Source organism: Caretta caretta, chromosome 1, assembly GCF_965140235.1.
Source record: "Caretta caretta isolate rCarCar2 chromosome 1, rCarCar1.hap1, whole genome shotgun sequence".
Lineage (NCBI taxonomy): Eukaryota > Metazoa > Chordata > Testudines > Cheloniidae > Caretta > Caretta caretta.
This window is the reverse complement of record NC_134206.1, coordinates 201,054,952-201,081,855: the sequence shown is the minus strand read 5'-3', so window position 1 is coordinate 201,081,855 and position 26,904 is coordinate 201,054,952. Positions and strand designations below refer to the sequence as shown.

General features: G+C 45.3%; 1 protein-coding gene across 3 annotated transcripts in view; it reads left to right on the top strand.

Annotated features, from left to right (window-relative positions):
- The window catches only part of LOC142068792 (coagulation factor V-like), an 86,783-nt gene extending 62,202 nt beyond the window's left edge, over positions 1-24,581 (top strand). For all 3 annotated transcript variants that reach the window (XM_075118701.1, XM_075118699.1, XM_075118698.1), the window contains 12 exons: positions 417-591; positions 6,332-6,568; positions 8,174-8,381; positions 10,450-10,623; positions 13,304-13,420; positions 13,911-13,982; positions 15,658-15,752; positions 17,795-17,950; positions 19,213-19,357; positions 20,640-20,788; positions 21,692-21,874; positions 22,692-24,581. In XM_075118701.1, the coding sequence (XP_074974802.1) occupies positions 417-591; positions 6,332-6,568; positions 8,174-8,381; positions 10,450-10,623; positions 13,304-13,420; positions 13,911-13,982; positions 15,658-15,752; positions 17,795-17,950; positions 19,213-19,357; positions 20,640-20,788; positions 21,692-21,874; positions 22,692-22,838 (1,858 nt within the window). In that variant the 3' untranslated portion in view covers positions 22,839-24,581. The remainder of the gene's footprint in view (positions 1-416; positions 592-6,331; positions 6,569-8,173; positions 8,382-10,449; positions 10,624-13,303; positions 13,421-13,910; positions 13,983-15,657; positions 15,753-17,794; positions 17,951-19,212; positions 19,358-20,639; positions 20,789-21,691; positions 21,875-22,691) is intronic.
- The last annotated feature ends 2,323 nt before the right edge of the window (positions 24,582-26,904 follow it).

Sequence of the window (26,904 nt, the reverse complement as noted above, 5' to 3'; positions counted from 1 at the left end):
TCAGTTTCTTATAGATGATGGTGTAAGAGATATAAATAGCCCAGATGGATTTTCAGATATTAGAGAAAATTTTCCTCACTGGTGGTTAGAAAAACTATTTTAGGATTTACAGACTGAGCAAATCTGGTGTAGAATCACTGAGGAGAAAAATGGAATGTAGTGATATCATTTTGTAGTCACTTTAATACCCTGGATCATACATTTTCAGGGTGAATCACTGACATTTGTGCTGATTCATTTTCCTCCAAAGCATTCCAACGGTAAATGTAACTGTTTCTCAGACTACATCTTGAGGGGTTTTTATGTGTAGGTCTCTAATTTTCATCATAAGATGTCAGTTTTTCTAATTCCATGATGTTTATGTTCCATTATGTTCTAATTCCATAATTTTTCTAATTCCATCATGTTCCCCTCAGCACAGTGAGGAATGTCAGAACCAGCCATGATGGGGGCAACACCATATACAAAAAAGTGATTTTCCGAAGCTATGTGGATAGTACCTTTACAACTCGGGAGCCTGAAGGGGAATATGAAGAACACCTGGGTATCCTGGGTCCTGTTATCAGGGCTGAGGTGGATGATGTCATCCACGTAAGTCAAGGCTTCAGGTGTTTGGTGCATGAAGGTTTCTTACAATGATCTGAAAGGGCTGAGCTAGAACTGGTTGAAAAATATCAGTCATTTCTGGTGGGATATCGTGTAAAATTTATTTTTTTCTCAACTTCCCACCCCAAAAAGCTTTTGTTTTTTAACACAAAACCAAAAAGTTGGGGGGGGAGGAGATTTTTCAAAAACTGTTTTTAGTTCTACAAAAAAATTGCTGTTTGAAAACTGAAAATTTCCCCCAAAACTCAACTGAAACGTAAATTTTTTTCAATGAAAAACCTGAAACTTGAGACAAAAATGAAAATGTTTACATTTGTCTGAAAAGTCATCTTTTGTCTTAAAAATATTTTGATGTAAAAATGTTGAGCAGTTCTAGTATAAATGGAACTCGCTGGTCAGTATGTGTTACAGGTCCCCCCTCTGAGTGAATTCTCAGAGGATCGGAGTTGTCACAGTCCCCCCACACTCTCAGCCAGCTATGGAGCTTTAGCTCAAGTTGTAGCCACTCATGCTTTTAGTTCTGGAGGTCCTCACGTCAATCCCAGCATGGTGGCCAAGATGCCGGCCATCACGTAAATGCTAAGGATGATGTGGAAGCAATACAAATAATAAATACAATACAAGGGATTATAGCTAGTAGTAACAGGGGAATATTACAAAAGGGCACACTTCCTGTGAATGAGATCTTTGAGGCGGTGGAATAGTCTTCCCCAAGGGAAGTGGTCTCCATCTCTTGGGACTTAAAACTGGGCAGTGTTTTAGAATATTTACTGTAAGGAAGGTGTTGACCCCTCGTGGGATAGATTGAATGGGACATGATAGCTCTTTGAGTAGTGTCTCTGTGGATACTCCACTTTACGTGGTGGTGCATCCCTCGATCAGAGATTTATGGTAGCAGGGTCCGTGTGGGTCGCGGGTGCGCAGTAGGCATCCCTTGGCGCCATTAGTGCTGTGTGTAGCATGCGCACGACCCAAGCCCTCCAGTTCCTTCTCAACCGTCCTCTGCTGAAGAGGGAGCGAAGGGGCAGTCTTAGCAGTTCTCCCTAAAAACCGTTAAGAAATAGCTTTTAGATAAATATTTAGATAAGCTATTAGAGAGAGAGTTAGAGTTAGTGTTAGTAAAACAAAAACAAATTTCTTGTTAATTCGTTAGACAACATCGCACCCCCCCAAGGGGCGGTTATTAGTTAAAATGCCGGGGTCTCCAGGGTTCAAACGATGCGGCTCCTGCCGTGATGCCATGCCCGTTTCAGATGGACACTCTTTATGCATACGCTGTCTGGGTGAGGGACATATTCCCCAGAAATACTCCCACTGTAGCAACCTGAGAGCCAGAGCCCAGCAGGACAGGGATCTCCAGCTTAAAATGATCTTGATGGAGAAGTCCCTCCAGCCTGAGAAGGACAAGCAAACGGCCTCTCTGGGCGCTCCTCAAGATGGAAAAGGAGACCTACCTTCTGAAAAACCAAAAAAGCGGTCTCAAACATCTCTGCAGAGAGGTCTGCGAAAACAGAGGCGGTCTCCTGCCAGGACACTGCCTCTGATGCCATCTTCCTCTCGGGTGAGCACCTATAACACTCCAGGCACCTCTGGCACTGCCGAGGTCTGAGCGAGAGAAGTGGAGTTGAGTCGCCGACAAAAACATGCCTCCTCCATAGCACTGAGCTCGCCAGTATGGAGCTTAGCACCGCGTGTCTCAGGCACCACGCCTCCACCCCTGACACCGGAAGATACTACCAAGTCAGCACTGAGGGCAATGGCCAAACAACAACACCGGTCGGCACCAACTCCATCAACAAAAGAGAAAGCACCCCTGGCACCGACTACTCAGAAATGGGCACTGGCACCATCTCTCCTGCCCCAGAGAGACTTAGAAATCTCATTGGCACCACATTCACCAATACTCGGTGCCAAGGGCTCCCCCACAGGCTCCAGAGGAGATCACAGCCCACAAGACATGGCACAGTTCTTCAGTGATGAAGAGGAGGAGATGCAGGGACAATACCCCCATCTCACTTAAGGCCCATCGACCAATGTGGAGCGACATGGGTCCGAAACACCAGATGAACCAACCCTGGTGTGGACCTCCATGGATGTACCCTCCTATGGCTTTCCCAATGCAATGGGCACATTGGGAACCCTGGAGCGCATAGGGGTCAGCGTTCTAGACCGTCCACAGCACATAGATGTGAACTGTGCTCTAACCTAGCATCTCCCACACCACAACCCTCAGAGTCACAGGAAGGGGGAGAGTTCACAGAGCCGGGCACAGACCATGGTACATCTCCTGTGCGCAATTCATCTTTCTCCACAGATGAGGTGATTATGCCCCCACCGCCAACCTCAGCGGATTACTTTAAACAGTTTCAAGAGCTGTTGGAGAGAGTCACGCAAATCCAAGACATCCCGCTAGAGAAGATAAAGATAAACGAGCACAAGCTGGTACAAATACTGCAACCTGCATCTACCTCCAGGATTGCCCTTCCCATCAACAAGGCCCTCTTGGATCCTGCGGAGACAGGCTGGCAGACACCTGCCTCTATTCCACCCACCTGCAAAAGAGTGGATAGACAATATTATGTACCATCCTAGGGGGCAGACTTTCTATTTCTGCACCCGCCTCCTAACTCTGTAGTTGTCAAGGCAGTAAATCACCATAACAGACAGCCATAATTCAAGGTTACACCCCATGACAAAGAACACAAAAGACTTGACTTCTTCGGACACAAGGTATATTCCTCCGGCGCCCTTCAGTTTCAGGTGGCCAATTATTCTGCACTACTGGCCGAATACAGTTACAACAACTATGGGAAACTTGCCCAGCTCACCTCTGAGCTACCAGAAGAAAAACACACAATTCCAGGCCATCATCACCGAGGGCCAGCTCAGAGGTAAAACAGCCCTTCAGGCAGCATTGGACACAGCAGACACAGCAGCCAGAATGACGGACACAGCCACAGTAATGCGCCGAGCCTCATGGCTTCCAGCCTCGGGGATACAAAAAGAACTCCAGACAAAAGTAGAGGACTTCTCTTTTGACCGGGAACAACTCTTCTCTCAGAAGACAGACAAGGTCCTTTTTTCAGTGAAGGATTCTTGGGCCACACTTTGGGGATTTACAGCCGCCCTGCAAAAAGAAGGAAATACCAACCATCTCAGAGACCTAGAGACTCCTCAAACAGGCAACAATACCAGCATCAATGATCACAACGCCGGCGACAACTTCAGTCTCTGGCGCCGACTTCTCAGGCAGCACCTCCAAAACCGCAATTTTGAAAAGTTGGTCAAGGGTCTGAACAACCTCCCTCATGAAACAGCGCTCACGTCTGACCCATCCCCAATTTTTGGCCATCGACTCCAGCTCTTTTATCACATCTGGGCCACCATAACATCAGACCAATGGGTGTTGGAAGTTATCAAGTCAGGATACACTATTCCCTTTACCTCCTGCCCACCTACCCTACCCCCTTCCCTGTCCCTTTTCAGGGACCCTTCTCACGAGCACCTACTACAACAAAAAGTCAATCATCTTCTACAACTAGGTGCCGTGGAACAAGTACCACTACAATTCAGAGGGAAGGGATTCTACTCCTGTTACTTCCTGACCCAGAAGAAGAGCGGGGGATGGAGACCCATCCTGGATCTACAGAAGCTCAGCAAGTTTTTCAGATCCCAAAAATTCAAGATGCTCACATTGGGTACGATACTCCCAGTGCTGCAACAGGGGGACTGGTTTTCAGCCCTCAACCTCCAAGATGCTTATTTCCATATGACCATTCATCCTGCCCACAGAAAATGTCTGTGATTCACGGTAGACGAGAACACTTCCAAAGCGGAGTACTACTGTTCGGCCTATCCACGACACCAAGAGTCTTCTCAAAACTCTAGCGGGGGTAGCGACTCATCTGCACAAACAGGGGATAATGATTTTTCTCAGCCTGGACGATTGCCTTATCAAAGGCCCAACTCTACGAGTCACAATGGATGCAGTACGGTCCACTATCACATTATTCCGGGAGCTGGGTCTACAAATAAACGAACGGAAATAACCATAAACCCAGTCGAACAACTAGACTTTATCGGGGCACACCTCGACGCTATAGAAGCCAAGGTGTCATTACCCCTTACCAGATTCACGAACCTCATCCAAGAGGTACAAGTCAGTCCTCAAGTTCAGGCTCACGCTGTCCTACAATTATTAGAACACACACCAGCCACGACATTCATGGTACGACATGCAAGACTACATATGCGAAGTCTACAAGGTTGGCTAAGCATGGTATACATACCAAGCAAACACAACCTACACAAACGGCTCAAAGTTCCATGAAATGTCCTCAATTCATTACAAAGCTGGACAAGGCCACAAAATATCTGTATGGGTATCCCTTTTCAACAGAAACCCCTGACAACAGTAATCATCACAGATGCCTCACTGATAGTCTTGGGTGCTCACATGAGTCAACACATATACAAGGCAAATGGTCTCCCAGAGAGACTCCCACTGCACATCAATTTGCTAGAGCTACGAGCAGTCAGCAATGCCTGCAGACACTTTCTACCTCATATACGAAACAAATCCATTTGAATTATGACCAACAATATTGCCTGCATGTTCTACGTCAACAGGCAAGGAAGAGCTCGCTCACATTCCCTATGCACAGAAGCCATGAGACTTTGGAATTGGTGCGTACAATACAATGTAAACATCTCAGCGTGTTACCTGCCAGGCTGTCAGAATGCAACAGCAGACACGCTCAGCAGCTACTTCTCCCAGGATCACGAATGGGAGATGAATGGCGAGGTCCTGAGTTCAATCTTCAAATGGTGGGGCATGATTGATGAGCTCGATCGGAGTCCATGTTGCTGCCGTTTCATCATTCCACCGAGAGATCGATGGAACTCCGACGTTCACACACCCAACTACAAAACGCTTCCTCAAGGGTCTCCGAAATGTTTACTCAGACGTGCAATGACCTACACCAACATGGGACCTCAACCTGGTACTGCAATGCCTCACCGGACCGCCATTCGAACCCTTAGCCACCTGCTCATTTTCTCTAACTTCTTTGACCAGGCTCTCTGGTACATAAAGGGAACAGATGAGTTACATAAAAATCAGGAGCAAGAAAAGGGGGAGACAAAAGCCAACCCTAATCTTGGAACTCCATCCTCAGAGTGAGGGAGAAAAGACAAGCTCCTTGCCCTGGCAGTCCGCCTCTGGGGTGAGGGAGATGCATACTAGAGAAACTCCCATTGACATCAGTGGGAGCTACATACACTGGGATCTAGTATTACTGTAGAACTAGCTTGTGCCCCATCTAACACAGCCAGCCAGGGGTGTAGGAAAGAATAAAGACTCCCTGTCCCCCTTGTGCAACCCATTGTACGCCTGCCTGGAACTGGGGTTCTCCCAGGAATGCAGGGGCTGCTCCCAACTTGCTCCCTCTTGGGAACAATGCTGGAAAGGGGGCAGGGAGTAGGCGGAGCCATTACCCTGCTCTCCACATACTACTAGCTGTGCACAGTTGAGTTTGCTGCACCCCGTAAAGATGTGTCACGAGTTACACTCCCCACCTCCAACCAGGCACAATCTAGCCCATAATCAGTAGACAAATCTGAATCCTGAATTTGTACTTTACACAGTTCATGGGTGTTTTATGCCTGGGGTCTTGGTTTAGGCCCAAATCTGCTAATCAAGAATCTGCTTGTATTTATTTTCTAGGTTCATTTTAAAAATCTGGCATCCAGACCATATTCCCTCCATTCCCATGGGCTTTTGTATGAGAAATCCTCTGAGGGAAGCAGTTATGAAGATGAGTCTCCAGACTGGTTCAAAAAGGATGATGCAGTTCAGCCAAATGACACCTATACCTATGTATGGTTTGCAACCAAGCGGTCTGGACCTATGCAACCTGGAGCAGCCTGTAGGTCCTGGGCCTATTACTCCGGTGTAAACCCGGTAAGGAAATCTAAGCAGAAGGGTGCTGGAGTCTGTTGGATAACAGCTACTGTGTCTTGTTGCTGAAATACTGGCTTCACAGCACTTTGCATTGCTTCCTATTCTTTTGGGCCTGATTCACCACTCTCTTGTTCCTCATCTAATCATTTATGCCTATGCAAAGTGAATATAAATTGCTGCCACTGGCATGAGTGGATGGAGAATTCTGATTTGATAGCATTTCATAGCCGCTTTGCATAGAGTTCAGTAACTACACAAGGCAATGGAGAATCAGGCCCTCTACCCCAAATATAGGGCCTGATCCAAAGTCTTTCTGTTGAGTTCAGTAGACTTTTGGATCAGGCCCTTAGTTAGGAATATAGCATAGCTGAGAGATTCTCCCAGCCCCCATGTTTGCAATGTGATGTGCAAATACATCTTGGATCTGGGTTCCTCATCTGTAAAATGGGACCTTTACCCAACCTTTATTCATTAATTAAGTCTTACTTCTGTACCTGATAAATTGGTTGAAGTAATCATTCAAATAGAATAATAAAAGATCTGGAAGATCATGGTATGATAGGGTCTATCCAGCATGGTTTCTGTAAAGGAAAGTTGTGTCGCTAATCTGTTGGAATCCTTTGACTGTGTCAGTAAAATAGCAGATAAAGCAGAATCAAATTGCATATTTTATGTACACTTTCAAAAGGCCCTTGACAAGGTCACGCACAGGAGGCTACTGAAGAAAGTAAGTAATCATAGAATGCAAGGCTGAGTATAGTCATGGATCAAATGCTGGTTAAAAGAGTGAATAAACAGTAAGATTAAATGGACAATTTTCATGATGGCAAAAGGTTACAGCAAGGGGCCACACGGTTCTGTATTAGCACCAGTGTTGTTCAATACATTTTTTTAATGACCTGGAAAGCGGGAGAGGTGAATAGTGAGGTAGCAATATCCATTGATGACCCAATTAATTTATGTTAGCCAAGTCCAGAGAAGACTGTGAAGACTTAACCAAGCTAGTTGAATGGGCAACATGATGGTAGATTCAATTCAGTATTGATGTGTACAAATAATCCGTATTGGACAGAAAATGTGAAACTACTTGCACTTTATGTGGTTCTAAATTAACCATATCAACTCAGGATATGATCAGGATCAGCTGAGCGTCACTGCAGACAGATCGATGAAAACCTCTGCTCAGTGTGCAGTTTGTAGTTGAAAAAGCAAACAAAATGTTATGATGCATACGGAATAGGATGGGGAACAATACAGAAACGATTATAATGCCATTTTATAATCAGTGGTACAGCTTCCTCTGGAACTGGCCACCCATGTCAAAAAGGATATTGCAGAACTAGACAGGGATCAGAGACTGGCACCATAAGTTTAGGGGCATTTAAAAAACATGAAAAAAATCTGGCACTGGCCACGGTTGGAGACAGGATGCTGAATTGGACGGGCCTGACGTCTGATCCAGTCTGGCAATTCCTGTGCACCGATGTTAACACTTGTAAGGGAAAATCCTCAAATGAAAGCCCCTGTAAATGTGCAAATTGTTATTAATGAAGTATTATGGGAAACCCTAACTTTTACTTGTAATTTGTATTTATTGCCTTCCAGGAGAAAGATATTCACTCAGGCTTGATTGGTCCAATCTTGATCTGTCGAAAGGGAACGGTCAGTACAAGTAACAGGCCAGTAGATACCCAAGAGTTTGTCCTGCTTTTTATGGTCTTTGATGAAGAGAAAAGTTGGTACTTTGATAAGCATTCCAAAGGGACTTACACTGAGAAGACCTCAGAAGTGCAAAAATACCACAAATTCCATGGTACTAATGTTTCCCTTTGTCAGTTATCCATGTTGGGAGGGAAGAGGGAGGAATTAAAAAGATCTCAACCCAGCTTCTCTTGGTGCACTTCAACTTTGCACGCACACATCATTTGCATGCACGTATTTAATTTTTTTTGCACTATTCCTTGTGCATATAAAAATAGAATATGCATATAGACTAGAGCTGGTTGGAAAATTTTGACAAAAACAGAAAAAATGTTTTTGTTAACATTTTCCACAGAAAATTTTGACTTTTTGCCAAAAAATTGAAGTTTTCAGGTTTTGGACAGGAAGTTTTCAGTTGTAGGCTAAAAACCGTAAACTCCCTGGTTCTTCAGTTTTTCAACACAAGTTGAAGTTTTCCATGGAAAACAGAACCTTTCTGTGAGAATTTCATTTAAAAAAAAAATCAATTTTCTATTAAGAAGCAGTTTCAAGAGAATTTTCAGCCAGGCCTAGCACAGGCCCTACCTGCTCTTTTTGGGCAGGAGAGCTCGTAGGAAAATTTCAACTGAAACAGTTTTCAATGTAATTGAAAATGCTGATCTGATTACACCAAAAAATGGTGTAAAATTGCGTCAGTTTTAATTACATTTCCCACAAAAATATATTTTTGTGTTTCAGAAAAATTTTGAACTTCCTCATGAAACAGAATATACTGGTTTCAGCCAGCTCTAATTGGCACAGATGGGGCTTTGTGCATAGCGGGTGGATATTCAGACATGCTTGGCATCCACAACAGAATCTGGCTCTTCAGAAGAATTCAGTTCCCACTTAGGTACCAAAAGAAGTGTCCAATTATTCCAAAGAGCTCAGGACCCAGCAGCTCCCCGCATTCACAACAATGAGAGGTGTTGGGTGCTGCACACTTTTGAAAATCTGATCACTTCATTTAGGTGCCTAAATGGGAGATCTCTTTTGGAAACTTGGCCGTAAAGTACTATTATTCATGTGAATAAGTGACGGTATGTAAAAATGGAAGCCATGTTTTTAAAATATGGTCCTTAAAGTCAGGCATAAGTCAGATCTATTGACATTAATAGAGTGTGTCTCATTATAGTCAAGCCCCCTGTACTCTACAGCAAGCTGTGCTTAAATCCTGTGGCCTGGTCTCTGCATTCTCTGGCACTCAGGTGCAGCAGGCGGTGAATTCTGTGGCACTTGCATTTAAATTTGAAAAATGGAGTTTTTCTGAATGTAATATTATAATGAATATTGCCATCCACACAGTAACCTCTGTTAGTTTATTTTAATATTAAATCCCCCAATTGAGGAGATGAGAGGCAGTTTGGGATTGGATTAAGCACATTTGCTGGATGTTTCCACTAAAATGATCAGTAGTGAAATAGTTACCAAAGCTGACTATTAAAATCATTTAATATGACTATTTAAATCATCACCTTTACATTTCAGAATCAATGCACGATTCAGATGAAGTGGATAGTTCACACCTCTCAGAGCTATTGCTTTAGGCTGTCTGCAATCTCAGGGAGACATTTGGATATTGCTTAACACTTGATTCATATTTTCTAGACCTTTTTTTTCCACTACCAGCAGGGACCCTGGGGGCTTTTCCCTTGAAATTTTCAGAGCTGCAACACCCACTTGATAATGACCCTTTAAGAGGAAACAACTTAATTTAGGCCCCCTAATATAGGCTTTATGGAGTTAGTTTGGCTCACAAACGTAATATGAATCAAGCTGGCCTCATGTTTGACTCATTCAAAGAGATAAATTTCAACACTATCTTACTTTAACTGTTCAAGAGTTTCTGGGGCTTTTGTTAATTTTGTTTCCACCAGGGAGGTAGAAAGCATTCCCGCTTATTTGAATGACCGTCAACTACACTTGCAATGACACTTAATTCATAAACTGAGAAGGTCATTATTATATGTTGACACTAGAGATTGGCATGGACCAGGACATCACATCTGAAACGCTATAGGCTTTGGGGTCATTTGGATCTAGATCCAATCTGTATCCTCTGGTCAAACTCTATCTGACATCTTTATTATCTCTCAGCTGGAGTGTGTTTCTTTTATCTCTTGTAATATTTTCCTTTTCAGCCATTAATGGGATCATATATCACTTGCAAGGACTGAGGATGTATAAAGATGAACTGGTCCGATGGCACTTGTTGAATATGGGCGGATCAGAAGATATTCACGTGGTTCACTTTCACGGTCAGACCTTCACAGAAGTCCCTGGGCATCAGCTTGGTGTCTACCCTCTCCTTCCAGGTACATATCAGCTCAGTGTCTTGTCATTTCGACTCATAATTATGAGGCTAAACCCTACACTTGGTAATGTTGGAGTGACTCTACTAAAATTCAGTGTCATTAGATCAGCAGAAGCAGAAATTGGCTTGGGCACATTAAGATAGCGATGGTCAAGTCTTGTGTTTCAAGATGCTAGCTGTTCATTTCCTGTGAGGTTGGAAAGGACTTCCCCCAACCCCAGCATCATCTACCTCAGGGGTTCTCAAACTGGGGGTCGGGACCCCACAGGGGGTCACGAAGTTATTACCTGGGGGATTGCGAGCTGTCAGCCTCCACCCCAAACCCTGCTTTGCCTCCTGCATTTATAATGATGTTAAATATGTTAAAAAGTGTTTTTAATTCATAAGGGGGGTCGTACTCAGAGGCTTGCTATGTGAAAGGGGTCACCAGTGCAAAAGTTTGAGAACCACTGATCGACCTCATTGAGGTGGGACTGGAGCGGAGGCCGCCCTCCTCTGCAGTGTAAGTTATTGGGCAAGGTTGGAGATGGGGTATGGAGTGCATGGACTGATGTCCTGATCAGGCATAGCAGGTTTCTATAGGGGAGATAGAGGTGGGAGGCAGTCTGCCGCTGACCTGTTGTGTGAACATGGGCAAGTTCCTTTCCTGCTCTGTCCCTCGGTTTCCCCCATTTGCAAAATGAGGACAATAGTGCTGATTGCCTTTTGTAAAGTGCTTGGAGACTTGTGGCTAGAGACCTTAGTATTCATACTGAAAAGAAAGAGCCCATGAATAACTAGTTAATAATTTCAATAGAGCTCTTTTTTGTTGCCATCAAAATGCTTTTCATACAATCCCACATGACACTGCCATAACCAAACTAGGGAAATTACTATAAGGTGGTTGCACAAGAGATTGAAAGACGGTACTCAAAGAGTAGTTATCAGTGGTTCACTGTCAAACTGGGAGGGCTTATCCAGTGGGGTCCATCTGGGGTCACTCCTGGGTCCAGAACTCATCAATATTTTCATTAATGACATGGATAACCGAGTGTTTGTAAAATTTGCAGGTGGTACCAAGATGGGAGGGGTGCAGGACAGGATTAGAATTCAAAACAACTTTAACAAATTGGAGAATTGGTCTGAAATTAATAGGATGAAATTCAATAAAGACAAGTGCAAAGTACTTCACTTCGGAAGGAAAAATGAAATGCACAAACACAAAATGGGGACTAACTGGCGAGGCGGTAGTACTGCTGAAAAGGATCTGTGGGTTATAGTGGATCACAACTTTAAAATGAGTCAACAATGTGATGCAGTTGTGAAAAAGGGTTAATATCATTCTGGGGTCTATTGACAGGAATGTTGTATGTAAGACCCGGGAAGTAATTGTCCTGCTCTACACAGCACTGGTGAGGCCTCAGCTGGAGTACTGTGTCCAACTCTGGGCACCATAGGTGCAGAGTCTGTGGGTGCTCCAGGGCCAGACCATCCATGGAGAAAATTTAGCGGGTGCTTAGCACACACCGGCAGCTAAGTTCCACTCCCGCCTGCCGCTGGCCCTCGCCGATCAACTCCTACCCCTCCCTCCCAGTGCCTCCTGCCCGCTGCGGAACAGCTGTGCAGGAGGCACTGGGAGGGGGAGGAGTAGGAATGGGGCGTGCTCGGGGGAGGGGTCAGAAAGAGGCAGGGGTGGAGTGGGGGTTGGAAGAGGGAGGGCGGGGATGAAGGCGTGGCCTGGGGCCGAGCAGGGGTTGAGCACCCCCAGGGGAAATTAGAAGCCGGCCCCTGTGCTGGGCACACACTTTAGGAAAGATGTGGACAAAATGGAGACGGTCTGAAGGAGACCAACAAAAATGATAAAAGGGTTAGCAAACCTGATCTATGAAGAATGGTTAAATAAACTGGACATGTTTAGTCTTGAGAAGAGAAACCTGAAGGGGTGACCTGCTAACAGTCATCCAGTATGTTAAGAGCTGTTATAAAGAGGAAGGTGACCAGTTGTTCTCCATTGAAGGGCCTACAAGAAGTAATGGGCCTAATCTGCAGCCAGGGAGATTTAGGTTAGACAATAGGAAGAACTTTCTAACTCTAAGGGTAGTTGAGCTCTGAAATAAGCTTCCAAGCGAGTTTGTGGAATCCCATCACTGGAGGTTTTTAAGAACATGTCGGGATGGTGGGAGCAGCATATGGCTGTGACTCGGGGAGAATTCCCCTCAAGTGCATGGTCTGTTGTGGCTCCTTTACAACCCTTACACGCTGCCAGAGCCATGGCTGGAGCAGGGGCCAGCATCAGCCCCTCAGAGTTACTGTTACCACAGCATGAATCAGTGTAAAAGGTTAGGTCATTCACTACATGATCACACAGCACACACTGTGTATGCGGTATTATATAAAATATGTGCCTGCATCCAAGGTTATGTGAAAAGGTAAATTTTAAAGCGGTGAAGCTTGGATTGAGATCTGAACTTTTGATTCCCGCATGTCTCCAATTAGAACCTGTTTATTAAAAGGAGAATGATGTTCGTGGATCTGCTATGCTTTCCAATAGGTGCAGGATATTTGCACTTTGTCAAGCCACCAGAAATGGGCAGGATTGATAGGCCCTGGTTTATCCAGCCTCACTATTCTGTGTCAGCCAATCTCCTGCTAACCTTTCAATAGATGAGCTGTGATTTGTTTTTCTCCTCTCTCTTTTAAAGGCTCATTTCGAACTATTGAAATGACACCACGAAAAGCTGGCATGTGGCTTTTAGACACCGAAGTGGGGGAATATCAGCAAGCTGGAATGCAGGCCTCCTTTATCGTTGTAGAGAAAGGTACTGAATCTGATCATGATCATTCTAAGCTACAGGATTCTAGTTCTAAAGTTCTCTCTCCCTTTCAGGACATGGAACAGTAATGACTGAATAGCATCTGAATTGAGGAAATGGCTAGATTAAAAAGGGGAAGCTCATGGATTGATTATAGTAAACTGAATTTAAAAGAAGTGTTGTATTGCATTCAGAGCACTAACTTTACATTTGTTGATTCCCTAAAATCACCTATGAATCCTTTATTGAGGGAATTGAATGCAGAGATGATTTTGATCCTGTGGGCATACAGACCTTTCTTTTTTCTTGTTTTTCTTTCTTTTTTTTTAAACAGTGATAGAGTCCCAAATGTGCCCTATTGGGAGTTGGCACAAAGGGTGACCTCCTCAGAAAGGCCCAGCCAGCTCCTCAGACATGACTCTGAATGACCCTCTTTTTCCTGATAAGTTATGGAATGCAGCTCATCAGTAATCAAACATGTTTGTGTTCTCTCTAGAGTGCAAGTTACGAATGGGCCTAATGAATGGACTTATACTTGATTCACAGATCAGTGCTTCTCGTCACATAAGTGAGTTGAAACACATTATTTGAGAAGGTCAGACATGGTCCTCAGTACTATGACTTGGCACCAGGCAGTGCAATTGTAGATTTTCTCTGCAGCTCTGTGTTTCACGTATGCTACTGTCTTCTGGCATCATTTCAGGAATTAACAGGCTGTCAGACTTCAGAAAGCTCTCTGGTTCTGTTGGCCCAGAGTCGGAGCAGGACTGAGCAGCCCAAGGCCATGTGTACACTGCAGAGCTTGGCTGCATAGCTATGCCAGCAGAGCACCCTAGTGGAGATGCATCCTAGGCTGGCAGAAGGAGTTTTGATGCGACAGCTACACTGCCTCCCTGAACAGCATTAGCTATACCCCCAGAAGATCGGGGGGAGGAGCTTGCCAGCATAACTATGTCAGCTAGGAGGTGTGATTCCCCCTGCCAACCTGCTTCTCACCAGCAGCTATGCTGACAAAACTTAAGTGTACAGACCAGGCCCATATCACTGTTGTCTTCTGACAGTGAGGCAGGCTTTTCTGCTCCTCCTGTTCTACTTGCTGGCTAATGTACAGGGCAGGGTTGTCAGGAGACATGGGTTCTATTCCTGTCTCTGCCACTGGCCTGCCGGGTGGCCTTGGACAAGTCATTTCTCCCCCCAGTACCTCAGTTTCTCCAGCTGTAAAATAGCATTGAGAATTCATTGCTATTTTTTAAGGGGAATGAGATGTAGAAGTGCAGTGTATGAATATTATAAGGGAGTAAAACGCTGCAAAATGACATTCCAAGCAATGTTGCGGTCTTTGAGTTCTCACGCTTATTCCCATCCCGAAGGTGAGCTTTTGATGGAGAGTTTGGTAACATTCCATATACCCATGGGTGGGTACTTTTTTCAGATGCTATTTCCTCCCTGCGATTATAAACAAATGGCTTATTTTGGAGACTTCAGACTTCCTGTGGTTTTAGCCCTCTATGAGGGATGGATGCCTCTGAAGGCATTTGCTTTAGAAGTAATCAAGTCACACACATTTGAAAATTATCTATCAGACAAGAGAAACAATTGATTTTTAACACAGTGCTCTTCACGAGGGGTTGCTTTCCACAGTGGACGTAGAACATGGTTTGACTCTGCCTCCGCCGCTAGTAACCGAACGCTGTTTAGCTCTAGCTGCTGCATGTTTCAACTTGACTCCAACTCCTAATGCTGACAAAGCCAAAGGAAGTGGTATGTTAAATAAAAGGGTGCCACGGGAGGCAATGTCGCCTAATGGTTGGAGCATGGGACTGAGGGCTCAAGAGACCTGAGTTTTTTTTCTAGTTCTGCCACTGGTCTTCTGGGTGACGTTGGGGAAATTACTTCACTGCTCTGTGCCTCCGTTTTCCTCATCTGTAAAATGGGGATAATGATACCGATCCCTTTTATAAAGTGCTTTGAGAGCTGCTAATGAAAAGTGCTAGATAAGAGCTAGGTATTGTTATTTTTAAAGCCACTTTTCTGACTATAATGTTTTCAAAGATACAATCAATTTTTATTTGCTGATAACATCCAATGTCTCTGAAGCTTTTGTCAGCTTTACAGCTTATCAGGTATTTGTACTGGAGTCTCTTCCTTCGGGACAAACCAAAGAAGAACTGAAATATGCACGCAGTGGCTTTCTAGTTTTCCTTGATTTTTACCTTTTATCCTTGTTCCTTTTTTCCACCTAGACTACTGGGAACCTAAATTAGCAAGATTAAACAACGCTGGAAAATATAATGCTTGGAGCACTGACATGGAGCAAGGTGAATTTCCATGGATCCAGGTATGGTTGGTATCATATATACTTGCCCACTGTAAGGTCCAGACAGGTTAGCTGATGCCTGCAGCTACACCACCACACACATGCTGGGTTTATTTTAGGTGTCGTGTGTGTTAAACAAGGTCAAACTATAACTAGACTTCCCAAAGAGGCTGCCGAGGAAAACTCAGGTGTTGCAGGAAGTGGTACTGGTGATTCAAGTAGGACGCATGGTCCTCTTCAAGTGAGTGCTGAGTCACTGACCCAGTATTGTGTCAGGGTCGTGACCTGTTGTCGGAGGGAATTGCGGAGAAGTTTATACCCTGGGCAGCGGCAGGGCAATCATACTGTAGATAAACAGTCTGTCCTTTTGCTGTCCCCTTCTCTCAATGTGTATATGTATTCAGCCCTTGCTGAGTGACCAGCTAATCCTCCAGTCTAGTCATGGGTTAGACATCTGGTTTCTACTTCAGGACACAAACTGTTGCATGGCGTGTGTGTGTGGAGGGCGGGGGGCGGTTAATGAATTACAAATTGTTTTGTACTTTAAGCTCTTCCTGTTCCGATTCTAGTGGCTGTCCAGAAACCCCAGAACAAGTGGCCAGGTTCTTGGAGAAGCTCAGCGACCTGTTAGGCCCCTAAAGACTTGGCCAGATGTTCAAGAGTGGAGACTCCTGGATGCGGAGTACTTCTGAGTATCTGGTCACTTCATTTCGGTGCCTAACAGGTAGCTGAGCTGTTTTGAAAATCAGGCGCACGCTGAGTACTTCCTTAGAACTGGCTGGAGCACTAGAAGATTTTGCAGAAATTGCCTGTTTGTTGTGGTATCTGCTCTCTGTAGCTTGACAGACGGTATGTCCTGCATGTCACTGCAGCTCATGCTCTTAAATGGGACATGAGTGATCCCTAGGCAGCTGCTTTACCAGGTGTGGCAAATGGGAGCCTCCCAGACTCCTTGCTTACCCAGTCAGAGCTGTGCTATCTCCTCTAAAAATTGCCTCTTTGCTCATCTTACTGGATCAAAGAGAAACTTTCAATAAGCAGCTGCAGGTTATTATGGATTTTCAATTAAAACTGCTGCTAAGGAGGAACTTGGACAGCTCACGAGATAGATAACAGGATGTGCAGGCTTTCTCTGCGACCTCGCTTGTCTGAATCCAGCCTGGTTTTGCTGGAGCCAGAAAATCACAGCGGTATGAGCCTTGTTCAGAGACCTGTGTATAATGAGCTGATGTTCTCAGTCCACATCACAAACCCACCCCTTCTCCCACCAAAACTGGTGCTAACTGGCCCCCTAGCTGAGAGTCTCAGAAGAGAGACCAAGGACTGGATGGGCCGTGGAGACTGAACACCCCTCTGACCCCTGGGGATGGCACCTGCAGCTCTGGGCGGAGGCCTGTTGGTGGGCTAGCGTGGGGGAAGGTTGCACTGTCACTCCCCATGTTGGGTGGATAAAAGAAAGACTTCACTCTCCCCCAGCTATCAGCCCAACACCTTTCCTCTCTTCTTTCTTCCCCCCACTTCTCTTCTGAGGGTGCTTCTGTGCCCAGCTTGAGACACCAGATTCTAATTTTTCAGAGGTGCTGAGCTCTCATGGCCCCTGGTGGCTTCAGCTAGAGTTGGGGTGGGGGGCTCAACATCCCCCAAAAACAAGCCCTGGTTATCTCAGGCTGGATGCTCAAAACCAGAGGCTGCTTTTGAAATTATGCCTTACCCATTCTGTGCCTCACTCTCTGTACAATGGAAATAGTAACACTCCACTGCTTCGCCCAGAGACGCTGCGAGGATGGATTCATTAATGTTTGTCAGCTGCCCAGATACTGTGGTGGAGGGCACTCCAAAAATGCCTACAAATAAATACATGCATCAATAAAATAGGTTAGGACACAACTCCTCATTTGGACTCTTGCGCCAGCGCTTAGACACCCCGTTACCCATCTCGGGCATGGAAGTGCCATTCTGAGTGCCTAAATGCAGGCCTGGGCACCATGCCCTAGGTGCCAGAGGATGAAATCGGGTTCACGGTGCAGCTTTTCTTACAGTTTGTGTATCTTGGTCTTCTACAGGTGGACCTGCAAAGGGAAGTTCTGATCACAGGGATACAGACGCAGGGAGCCAAGCAGTTGATGAAGTCCTTTTATGTCAAAGAGTTCTTTATGACTTACAGCAAGGACAAACGGAAGTGGATCACCTTCATAGGAAACAGCACTGGGGGACAGAAGGTCTGCCTGCTCGTTAATCACCACAGCCTCCCCGGCTTTACGCAGCTCAGCAGAAAGTAACAGGCAGCCACCAGGGGCTTTTCTCAAGGAATAAGGGGTCAGATTTTTAAAGGTATCTAGGCGCATGAAGATGCAGATTGGAAAAACCCACTAATTCCAAAGGACCTAAAGGGCGTTTTGAAAACAGCACTAGATGCCTGTCTGCATCATGAGGCACCTAGATCCCTTTACTAGTCTGGCCTGGTGTGTATAACAAAGGAGAATACAGGATCGTAATAAGAGATAAGGAATCTGCATTGTGCAGGAGGTCAGACTAGATGATCATAATGGTCCCTTCTGGCCTAAATATCTATGAATCTATGAATCTCCCGAGCCTGGGCTTCAACCCAGCCCTGTAACCCTGGTTGTGCAGCCCCACTTCTGCACAGGCCTCACTTCTGTCTCACAGTCCTTCCCCTGAGCACATGTGCAAGGAGAGTGGGACGCTGGGCTGAACTCCTGCACCTGTTCAGTGCGGACCAGCCCTTGCACCCTGTCACAATAGTTAGCAAAGCAATATTAGCAGTAGCTACCTAACGCATGTGCAACCCAGGTGTCCATATCGCTCCTGCCCTTCAAGGGGTCTCCTAGCTATGCCCAAACATCCGTCCCCTACCTGCTGGAGCTCAACTCTGCGGCCTGGTTTCCACCTAAAAATCAAACTGACCTAGCTACATTGCTCAGGGCTCTGAAAAATATCACACCCTGTGCAATGTAGTTAGGTCAGCCTACGCCCCACTGTAGATGCAGAATTCTTCCATCGACCTCTTGAAGAGGAGAATTAACTACACTGATGGAAAAGCCCTTCCAGTGACAAAGGAAGGGGGAACACTCTGGCACTACAGTGGTACAGCTCCAGCACCCCGCTGCACCTGCAGCTGCAGTAGTGTAGCCATACCCACAGTACTGTGGTGTTTGAATGATAGGCGTTAATACACGTTAGGTCTTTACTGGTCTTAGTTGTCTGCCTATTAATATCCTAATAAGGGTCTGTACTGCGCCTAACACACTGGGTCCCTGATTTAGCCTCTGGATGCTATAGTAAGGCAAAGATAAGGATGATGTATTTTTAGGTTTTGCTATAATGTGAGTAGCCCCATTGAAATTGCATAAGTAAAGACTTAATCACATGACATAGGGTTTGCAGGACCAAGCTTGCAATTGCTTTAAATTAATATCATTATCTTTTGTGAATTCTTAATTGCTTTTTTCTGTTTTACTAGTTGTTTGAAGGTAATTCAGATGCCCATGGGATAAAAGACAACCATATTGATCCACCTATCATTGCGAGGTATATCAGGGTCTATCCAACTGACTCCTACAACAGGCCTACTCTTCGGATGGAACTCCTGGGCTGCGAAGTCGAAGGTGAGCAATGAGAACTCCCGGGTACTTTGTTCCCCTCTACACCTTAGAAAAATAGGTTCCACTTTTTATTTTTTTTTTTTTTAATGGACCGAGATTTTCAAAAGCAGCTCATGATTTTCGGTGCCTCACATGAGACACCTCAAAGGGCCTAATTTTCAGACTGAGCCCTGCCCGCCCTTTGAAAATTGGGTTTCTCAAGTTGGGCAACCAAACATCACAAGATGCTTCTGAAATCCCTGGCCTTAATGAATGTAGGGTGCGATTTTTAAAAGCATCTTGGTACCCAACTCCCATTCAAAGCCACTGGATGTTACGGGCCTTTCCCCGTTCAGTGCTTTGGAAAAGCCCACCCTTAGTACTGGTGTTTGTATTTGGATTGACAGCTTTGGAGACGGCTTTTCTCTGCTTATGCACAGAACAGACAAGGCATGGTCAGATGCAGTGCCAGCTTCCTGCACGCTGCCTTATGTATGTGCCTTAACACAGACCTGGGGAAACTTCCTCCAGGAGTGGGAGCAGAGTTTACTCTTCATGTCTCATTCAGTCATAGGCCTCTCTGAGAACAACAAAGGGGCCCATTAGCGTGCTGATGGTCAGCACTACCTGAAGTGGTGATGTGAGCTTGTGGCCAACAGGAACAGGACTGAGTCCGTAAACTCATTTCACACAAGCCATTGCACAGTCATTGCATGGGTGATTTGCAGTTGTGCCTGCCCTGGGCTGGATTCAAACCTGCAGCCTAGAAATGAGAGACTGTGGATCCCCTTTCCAGTTCCCTGGACAACAAGTCCCTTGTTAGTTTATTTGAATGGCAATATAAGAATACAGAGTGGGACTTTCAAAAGCACTCAGTCAGAATTGGTCTAACTCTGGGTGCTTTTCACAGTCTCACCCATAACAGGCAGACGCACAAACCTTTTATTTCACAGATCTGCTGGGCTTCGTTTTAGTGATGACTGGGCAAAGAGAGCTCCACTCCCTGACTGCAAATGTATTCTCTTCTCCCACATCCTGAGCATTTAGAATTTAGATAGCACTTCACAACTTCAAAGTGCTTTACGCATTTTAACTAATGAATGCTCACAACAACTCTGCATTACCTCCCTTTTAAAGATGGGGAAACTGAGGCACAAGGGCAGTTACAATGACTTGAGCAAGGCCACACAGCAAGTCAGTGGCAGAGACGGGATGACAACTCAGGCGTTCCTAGCCTGTTGCTTATTCCTCTGGTCCACTGCTGCTCAAGAGATTAAATGGAGACCTACTGCTATTCTCTTAACAGGTTGCTCTCTGCCGCTGGGAATGGAAAATGGGGAGATCAAAAAAGCTCAGATTACAGCTTCTTCCTATAAGATATCCTGGTATAACGCATGGGAGCCTTCCCTCGCGCGTCTCAATCAGCAAGGGAGGTTGAATGCCTGGCAAGCAAAGGTAACAAGCAAACAGAAGAAAAAACTGCTCAGTCAAAGCTGCCGCTGTTAGCGAATGTGCTGCTGCTCTGGGGTATGTCTGTGCCTGTGTCCCCTCCATGCTGTGCTCTGGCTTCTTCTTTTCAGTCCTCCTGGGAAAAGCCTGTTTAGTTCCCTTCCAGCGGGAGGTTTGGGACATGCCCAGCTCCTTTAAGGGAGAGAGGTGGTGGTGTTCTTTTTTAAAATAAAGAACATTTACTGATTTCATAATGTGACGTGGAAAGCAATGAAACTGTGTGGAGATTGGAAGCAGGCCCAGCAGCCCTTACTCATGGGAGTGGTTTCTTTGGACTCAGTGGATGAGTAAGCGCTGAAGGTTGGTGGCCTGTGAGCCAAATTCATCTGGTGTAATCCTGTTGGCTTTACTGTTGATCGGCAGTACTGCCTAGTGACTAGAGCATTGGAGTGAGACTCCGGAGGCCTGGATTCTATAACCAGCTCTGTCACTGGCTTGCTGGGTGACCTTGAGCAAATCAGTTCCCTGCATGTCTCAGTTTCCCGATCTGTAAAATGGGGATGATGATGATACTTTGTAAAGCGCTTTGAGATCTACTGATGAGAAGTGCTTTATAAGAGCTACGTTAATTCACCAGGGATGAATTTTTATTGCTTTTCATTCTGCGTTGGCGATGGAAGTGAATGCTGGATGGAGGGTCAGCGTGTATCATCTGCAGTGATTAAACTGATGTGTGGCCCGCAGAGAATGCTGGTAGCACTTCCCTTAACTTGGTTTGCATAGGTTTGAAGTTCTGGGTGGGTGGATGTCTTCATACCACTTTAACTGTCATTGAGCAACGTTTCTGGTTGTGCTAATATTGACACAAACACACATTTGCTCACACATTACTCTTTGTATTGATTGTAGTCAAACAACAACCAGCAGTGGTTGCAGATTGATCTCCTCAAAGCGAAGAAGATAACCGCTATCACAACCCAGGGTTGCAAGTCCATGTCTGTGGAGCTGTTTGTGAAAACCTACGCCATCCTTTTCAGTGATGAAGGCACAGAATGGAAACCTTATATGGATAACACCACTTCAGTGGGAAAGGTACCATTTTAAACTCGGAGAATTCTGTCCTTTTTTCTGAATCCCGAGCACTTTGTCATACTTCTCAAGGCCCAAACAAGGGACAGCCCCAGAATGAGGGGCACAAAACATTGTTCCTGTAGTTGAATTTAAAATGCTGGCGGAGTTGTTCTTCTATTTTAGAGGACTCTCGAACTTCCCTTTTGTGGCTCTTCATTTCTGATGTAAATAATTTTCATCAATAAAAGGGAGGAGATGCTACATGTGAGTGGAATGCCGTTGAACCTGGGATGAAATCAGTGGTGTGCCTTTTAAAGAGGGACATTTCAAAGGAATGCACAGAATGTGTATGCGGAAGCCTCTGCCAAACTTCACTGCAAAATATTTTTTGCTTTAATTTTTTTAATTGAATTTAGTGCTGGTGAAAGGTCCCAGATTGACAGAGCTGAGACCTCCATACATCCACACAGCAGGTACAGCACTTACAAAATCCCCCAAGCCACCTTGACAGAAGTGCTTCAATCCCAACCTGCAGGGACCACATCTAGGGATAAGAGAGGGAAGATTTGTCAGTCCCCAGCCAACACAGGGGCCAGTTAGCACCAATTGTGGTGATAGTTTTTGTGATATAGACAGAAACAGAGACCACAGTTTGGATTTGACTGGATTTGAACCAGTGACCTAGAGGAGGAAGGCTGTATATACACCACTGGTGTGATCCAGTCCATCTCCCGGTTCCCGAATGCAGCAACTCTGAAGTATTTAGATACCTTACAAATGCATCCGCTTTTTTTAATAATATTTTCCCAAACTAATTCCTTGTTTTGTTTACTTTCAGGTATTTAGGGGGAATGAGAACAGCAGCGGACAGGTCAAGCATTTCTTAAATCCACCCATATTTTCCAGGTTCATCCGCATTGTTCCTAAAACCTGGAATCGAAGCATTGCTCTCCGGGTAGAACTCTTTGGCTGTGATCCTTCCTAAATGCTAGACACACAGAGTACACACGAACGGCCAAGTCTGGGAGCCTGACACTTTTCAGCAATCACTGTGCAGAACTACATTTTTTAAACTCTTAGAGTAGTCAGATTTAGTCCTTCTGAAGTGCCTTTCCTCCAAGGATCTTAGTGTTTTGCCAACGTGAATTAAACGAGAGATTTCATTGGCAGATATTTCATTCATATAAATGTACATTAAGGATAGAACTGCACAGCAGCTGGGAGGGAGCTTCCCAGAGCGGGTGGGTAGACACGTGCTTGCTTCACTTGAGCTTGCGTGCTCGAGCAGTGGCATGGGCGGCAGCTCAGTCTGGCCAACCGCGTATGGACGCAGAGGCCAGGTGGGATTGTTCTCAGGTGGCTAGCCCGTGCCGCCATGGCCGGACTGCTATTTTTAGCACCCAAGCTGGAGCAGAGCTAACACGTGTCTCTTTACCTGCACCGTCCGAGCTGCAGTGTAGACCCACCCTTAAAAAGAAAAAGTAACAAACATCAAATCCACAAAGCATGCAAGATTGACATGCCCCTTTCCATGGGAATCTGGGCACCCAAACACATTCCCTCCATTTCTCTACCACTGTCATCTTCCCCCAGTCACACACGTTCTCCTTTTGTCCTGGTCCTGACCTAATTTTACACTAAATCTCCTGAGGGCAGGGACCTTGGGCTTAATCCTGAGCACAGATTTGCTCTCTCTGTAGCCCCCTCACTGCTGAAAGCTATCAGATGTCCCTCCCTAGGCATTCCCCTTGAAGGGGGAGTCCCCAGTACACATAAAACCACTGTCTATACCACCATCCAGTAGCCATTGGTGTTGGGGCTGGGAAGCGGGTGTGATGCTGCACTCCAGCTATTCCTGGCTGGTAGGTGGTCCCTTGGAGGGTCATAGCCAGCCAGTGTAGACAAGAGAAGCCTCCACTCTGCTCTGATCTCTGCTGGGGCTGACATAGAAGTGGCCTCAAGATCAAGGATCTGCAACCCCTTCTCTGAGAATCTAGGGCCCCCATCTTTATATTTGCTTTTTTAAACACCACGCATGCCTCTGACTCTATATATCCTAAATAACCATTAATCTTCTCAGCACCCCTGGGTGGGGATCAACAGTATCTTTATAGGTGGCAGGAAAGAAGCATAGAGAGAGACAGTGATTTGCCCAAGATCATGGCAGGTCAGTGGTAGAACCAGAAACAGGATTCGTGGCTTCCAGTCCCATGCTCTAACCACTAGAAGCTAGGCAATGCTGTTTTGTTATCCCTACTGGAAGAAACAAGCCTTCTTGGCTGTTGATGGGAAACGTGATGGCAATAAAATAGGATTCGATAACACTACGGTAAAGACACCTACACCTTGTCTATGCTACAGCATTTGCCAACATTATTGCTGGTGGCACTGCTGTGGTGCAGAAAACATTTATAGATTTTCTCTGGATGGATGTGCTCAGTGAGAATATATTTGCTATCCCTGAATATATCTTTTTAGCAGAGTTTTAGCTAAGCTTTTAGTACTGTCCTAGGCTCCAGTCTTGTCAGCAGAGGACTCCCTCTGCTCACCTGGGTCCTTCATGGCCTGGGGCAGAATATCATCAAGAACCCAGGGCCATGTTTTGGTCTCTAACCTTATAAAGTATTGTCTCAAGCTGTTTCAAGAGAATTAGAGTTCTTATATCAAAAATGTATGTGTTTCCAAGTAAAGATGTATAAAAAAGTGAAATAAAATTTTAAAACCTCAATCAATATTTTTTTCACATTTTATTCTGCCTTTTTAAAATATTTCATACTGTCACCGTTTTCCACTTGAAAGTACAGCTGAATTTCTGGAGTGAAGAGCAAAATGTTAACGTTTCTGATTTTCCATATTTTGAAAGGCAACTTTGCCAGCTTGACAAAACCATCACCAAAAATGAAATGTTTGCAACAAAAAATGGCCTGGAGCAAAATCACCAAACGGTTCATGTGAAACTTTTCAGGTTGATTGCAGCTAAAATTTCCTAAGTACTGAGATCCTTTCATACTGTGAAACTGCATATTTCTAAGTGATCAGTTGTTACAACCGTATAAGCCGTTATAAAGTGTTTTATGTTCAACCCAGCCCTGACTTCCCAGACAAAAATATTTTTGTTTAAACAAACAAAAGTTCTGGAGTGAAGTCCTAGCTCCAGTGACATCATTGGCAAACTCTGACTTCAGTGGGGCCAGGACATCACCCTACGTGTCTCAAACCATTCCCAAGAAAAGAGGTAGATTTTGCAGGCATGTCCTGAGGATTAACAGATCTAAATTCATGTGGGAAATGGGGAAAATCGGTTCCAGAGCCGAGGGATCTTTGCCTCCCTGTCAGTAACCTTTTTCCATAGAAATCTGGAGGGTGCTCCACTTCTGTTGTCTGTTGATAAGTCAGAGCACCCATGTTACATGCTCTTGTCATGAAAATACTTAATAATTGAGCAGCTATGCTTTATACCAGCTCCAGATTCAGGGTGATCACCTATTGTCACATTTTGTAGAGCCCAAGGTGATGATGGCATGGATCACTGTGTAGCAAGGGCCACACTTTATTGCCAGACACTGGTGGGGGGAAATAGCACTTCTGGCCACACAGCTTCTACCTGAGTATCCAGAAGTGGCCTTAGATTTAACAAGGCTGCTACATGATGAACCTGTCTCAAGAACATAAGAACGGCCACACTGGGTCAGACTAAAGGTCCATCTAGCCCAGTATCCTGTCTTCCGCCACTGCCAGGTGCCCCAGAGGGAATGAACAGAACAGGTAATCATCAAATGATACATCCCCTGTCGCTCATTCCCAGCTTCTGGCAAACAGAGGCTAGGGACACCATTCCTGCCCATCCTGGCTAATAGTCATTGATGGACCTATCTTCCATGAACTTATCTATTTCTCTTTTGAACCCTCTTATGGTCTTGGGCTTCACAACATCCTCTGGCAAAGAGTTCCACAGGTTGACTGTGTGTTGTGTGAAGAAATATTTAACTGTTTGGGGGATTGTGTGTTTGCTGAGCCAAGAGGCCTGCTTGGCAAGGCTAAGAGCGTCTTAACAAAGCTGTGATCCCTGAGCCTTTTAGCACCCATCAACCCTTAACCAGGGGGCGGGGTTACTCAGGGAGACCAGCGTTTTCAAAAGCCCGCTTCTAAGTGACTAGAGGAGCTAGCGAGTATCCCGTCTTCTGATAGTGGCCAATGCCACGCACCCCAGAGGGAATGAATAGAACAGGTAATCATCAAGTGATCCATCCCCTGTCACCCATTCCCAGCTTCTGGAAAACAGAGGCTAGGGACACCATCCCTGCCCATCCTGCCTCATAGCCACTGATGGACCTACCCTCCATGAACTTCTCTCTTTCTCTTTTGAACCCTCTTATGGTCTTGGCCTTCACAACATCCTCTAGCAAAGAGTTCCATAGGTTGACTGTGCATTGTGTGAAGAAATACTTCCTTTTGTTTGCTTTAAACCTGTTGCCTATTTAATTTGGTGACCCCTAATTCTTGTGTTATGAGTAGTAAATAACACTTCCTTATTTACTTTTTCCACACCAGTCATGATTTTATAAACCGCTATCATATTCCCTCTTAGTCACCTCTTTTCCAAGCTGAAAAGTCCCAGTCTTATTAATCTCTCCTCATACAGAAGCCATTCCATACCCCTAATCATTTTTGTTGCCCTTTTCTGAACCTTTTCCAATTCCAATACATCTTTTTAGAGAGGGGCGACCAGATCTGCACGCAATATTCAAAACATGGGCGTATGTACCATGAATTTATATAGATGCAATATGATATGTTCTGTCTTGTCTATCCCTTTCTTAATGATTCTTAACATATGTCAAGGTGCTGGTGGAGTGGCATGGGGAAGTTTTGGCAGCCCCTGCAGTTCTGTGCTCCTAACAATATGTTTTAACCTAAGTGGTCCAGGGTGGCAACGGAGCCCCACATAAAATGTGGGGGTACTGTAGCACCCCCCGCACCCAGAGCTGCCGATGGGCGGTGGGACCAAAGGGGCAGTTGCCTTGGGGCCTGGCGAATTTAAAAGGGCTCGA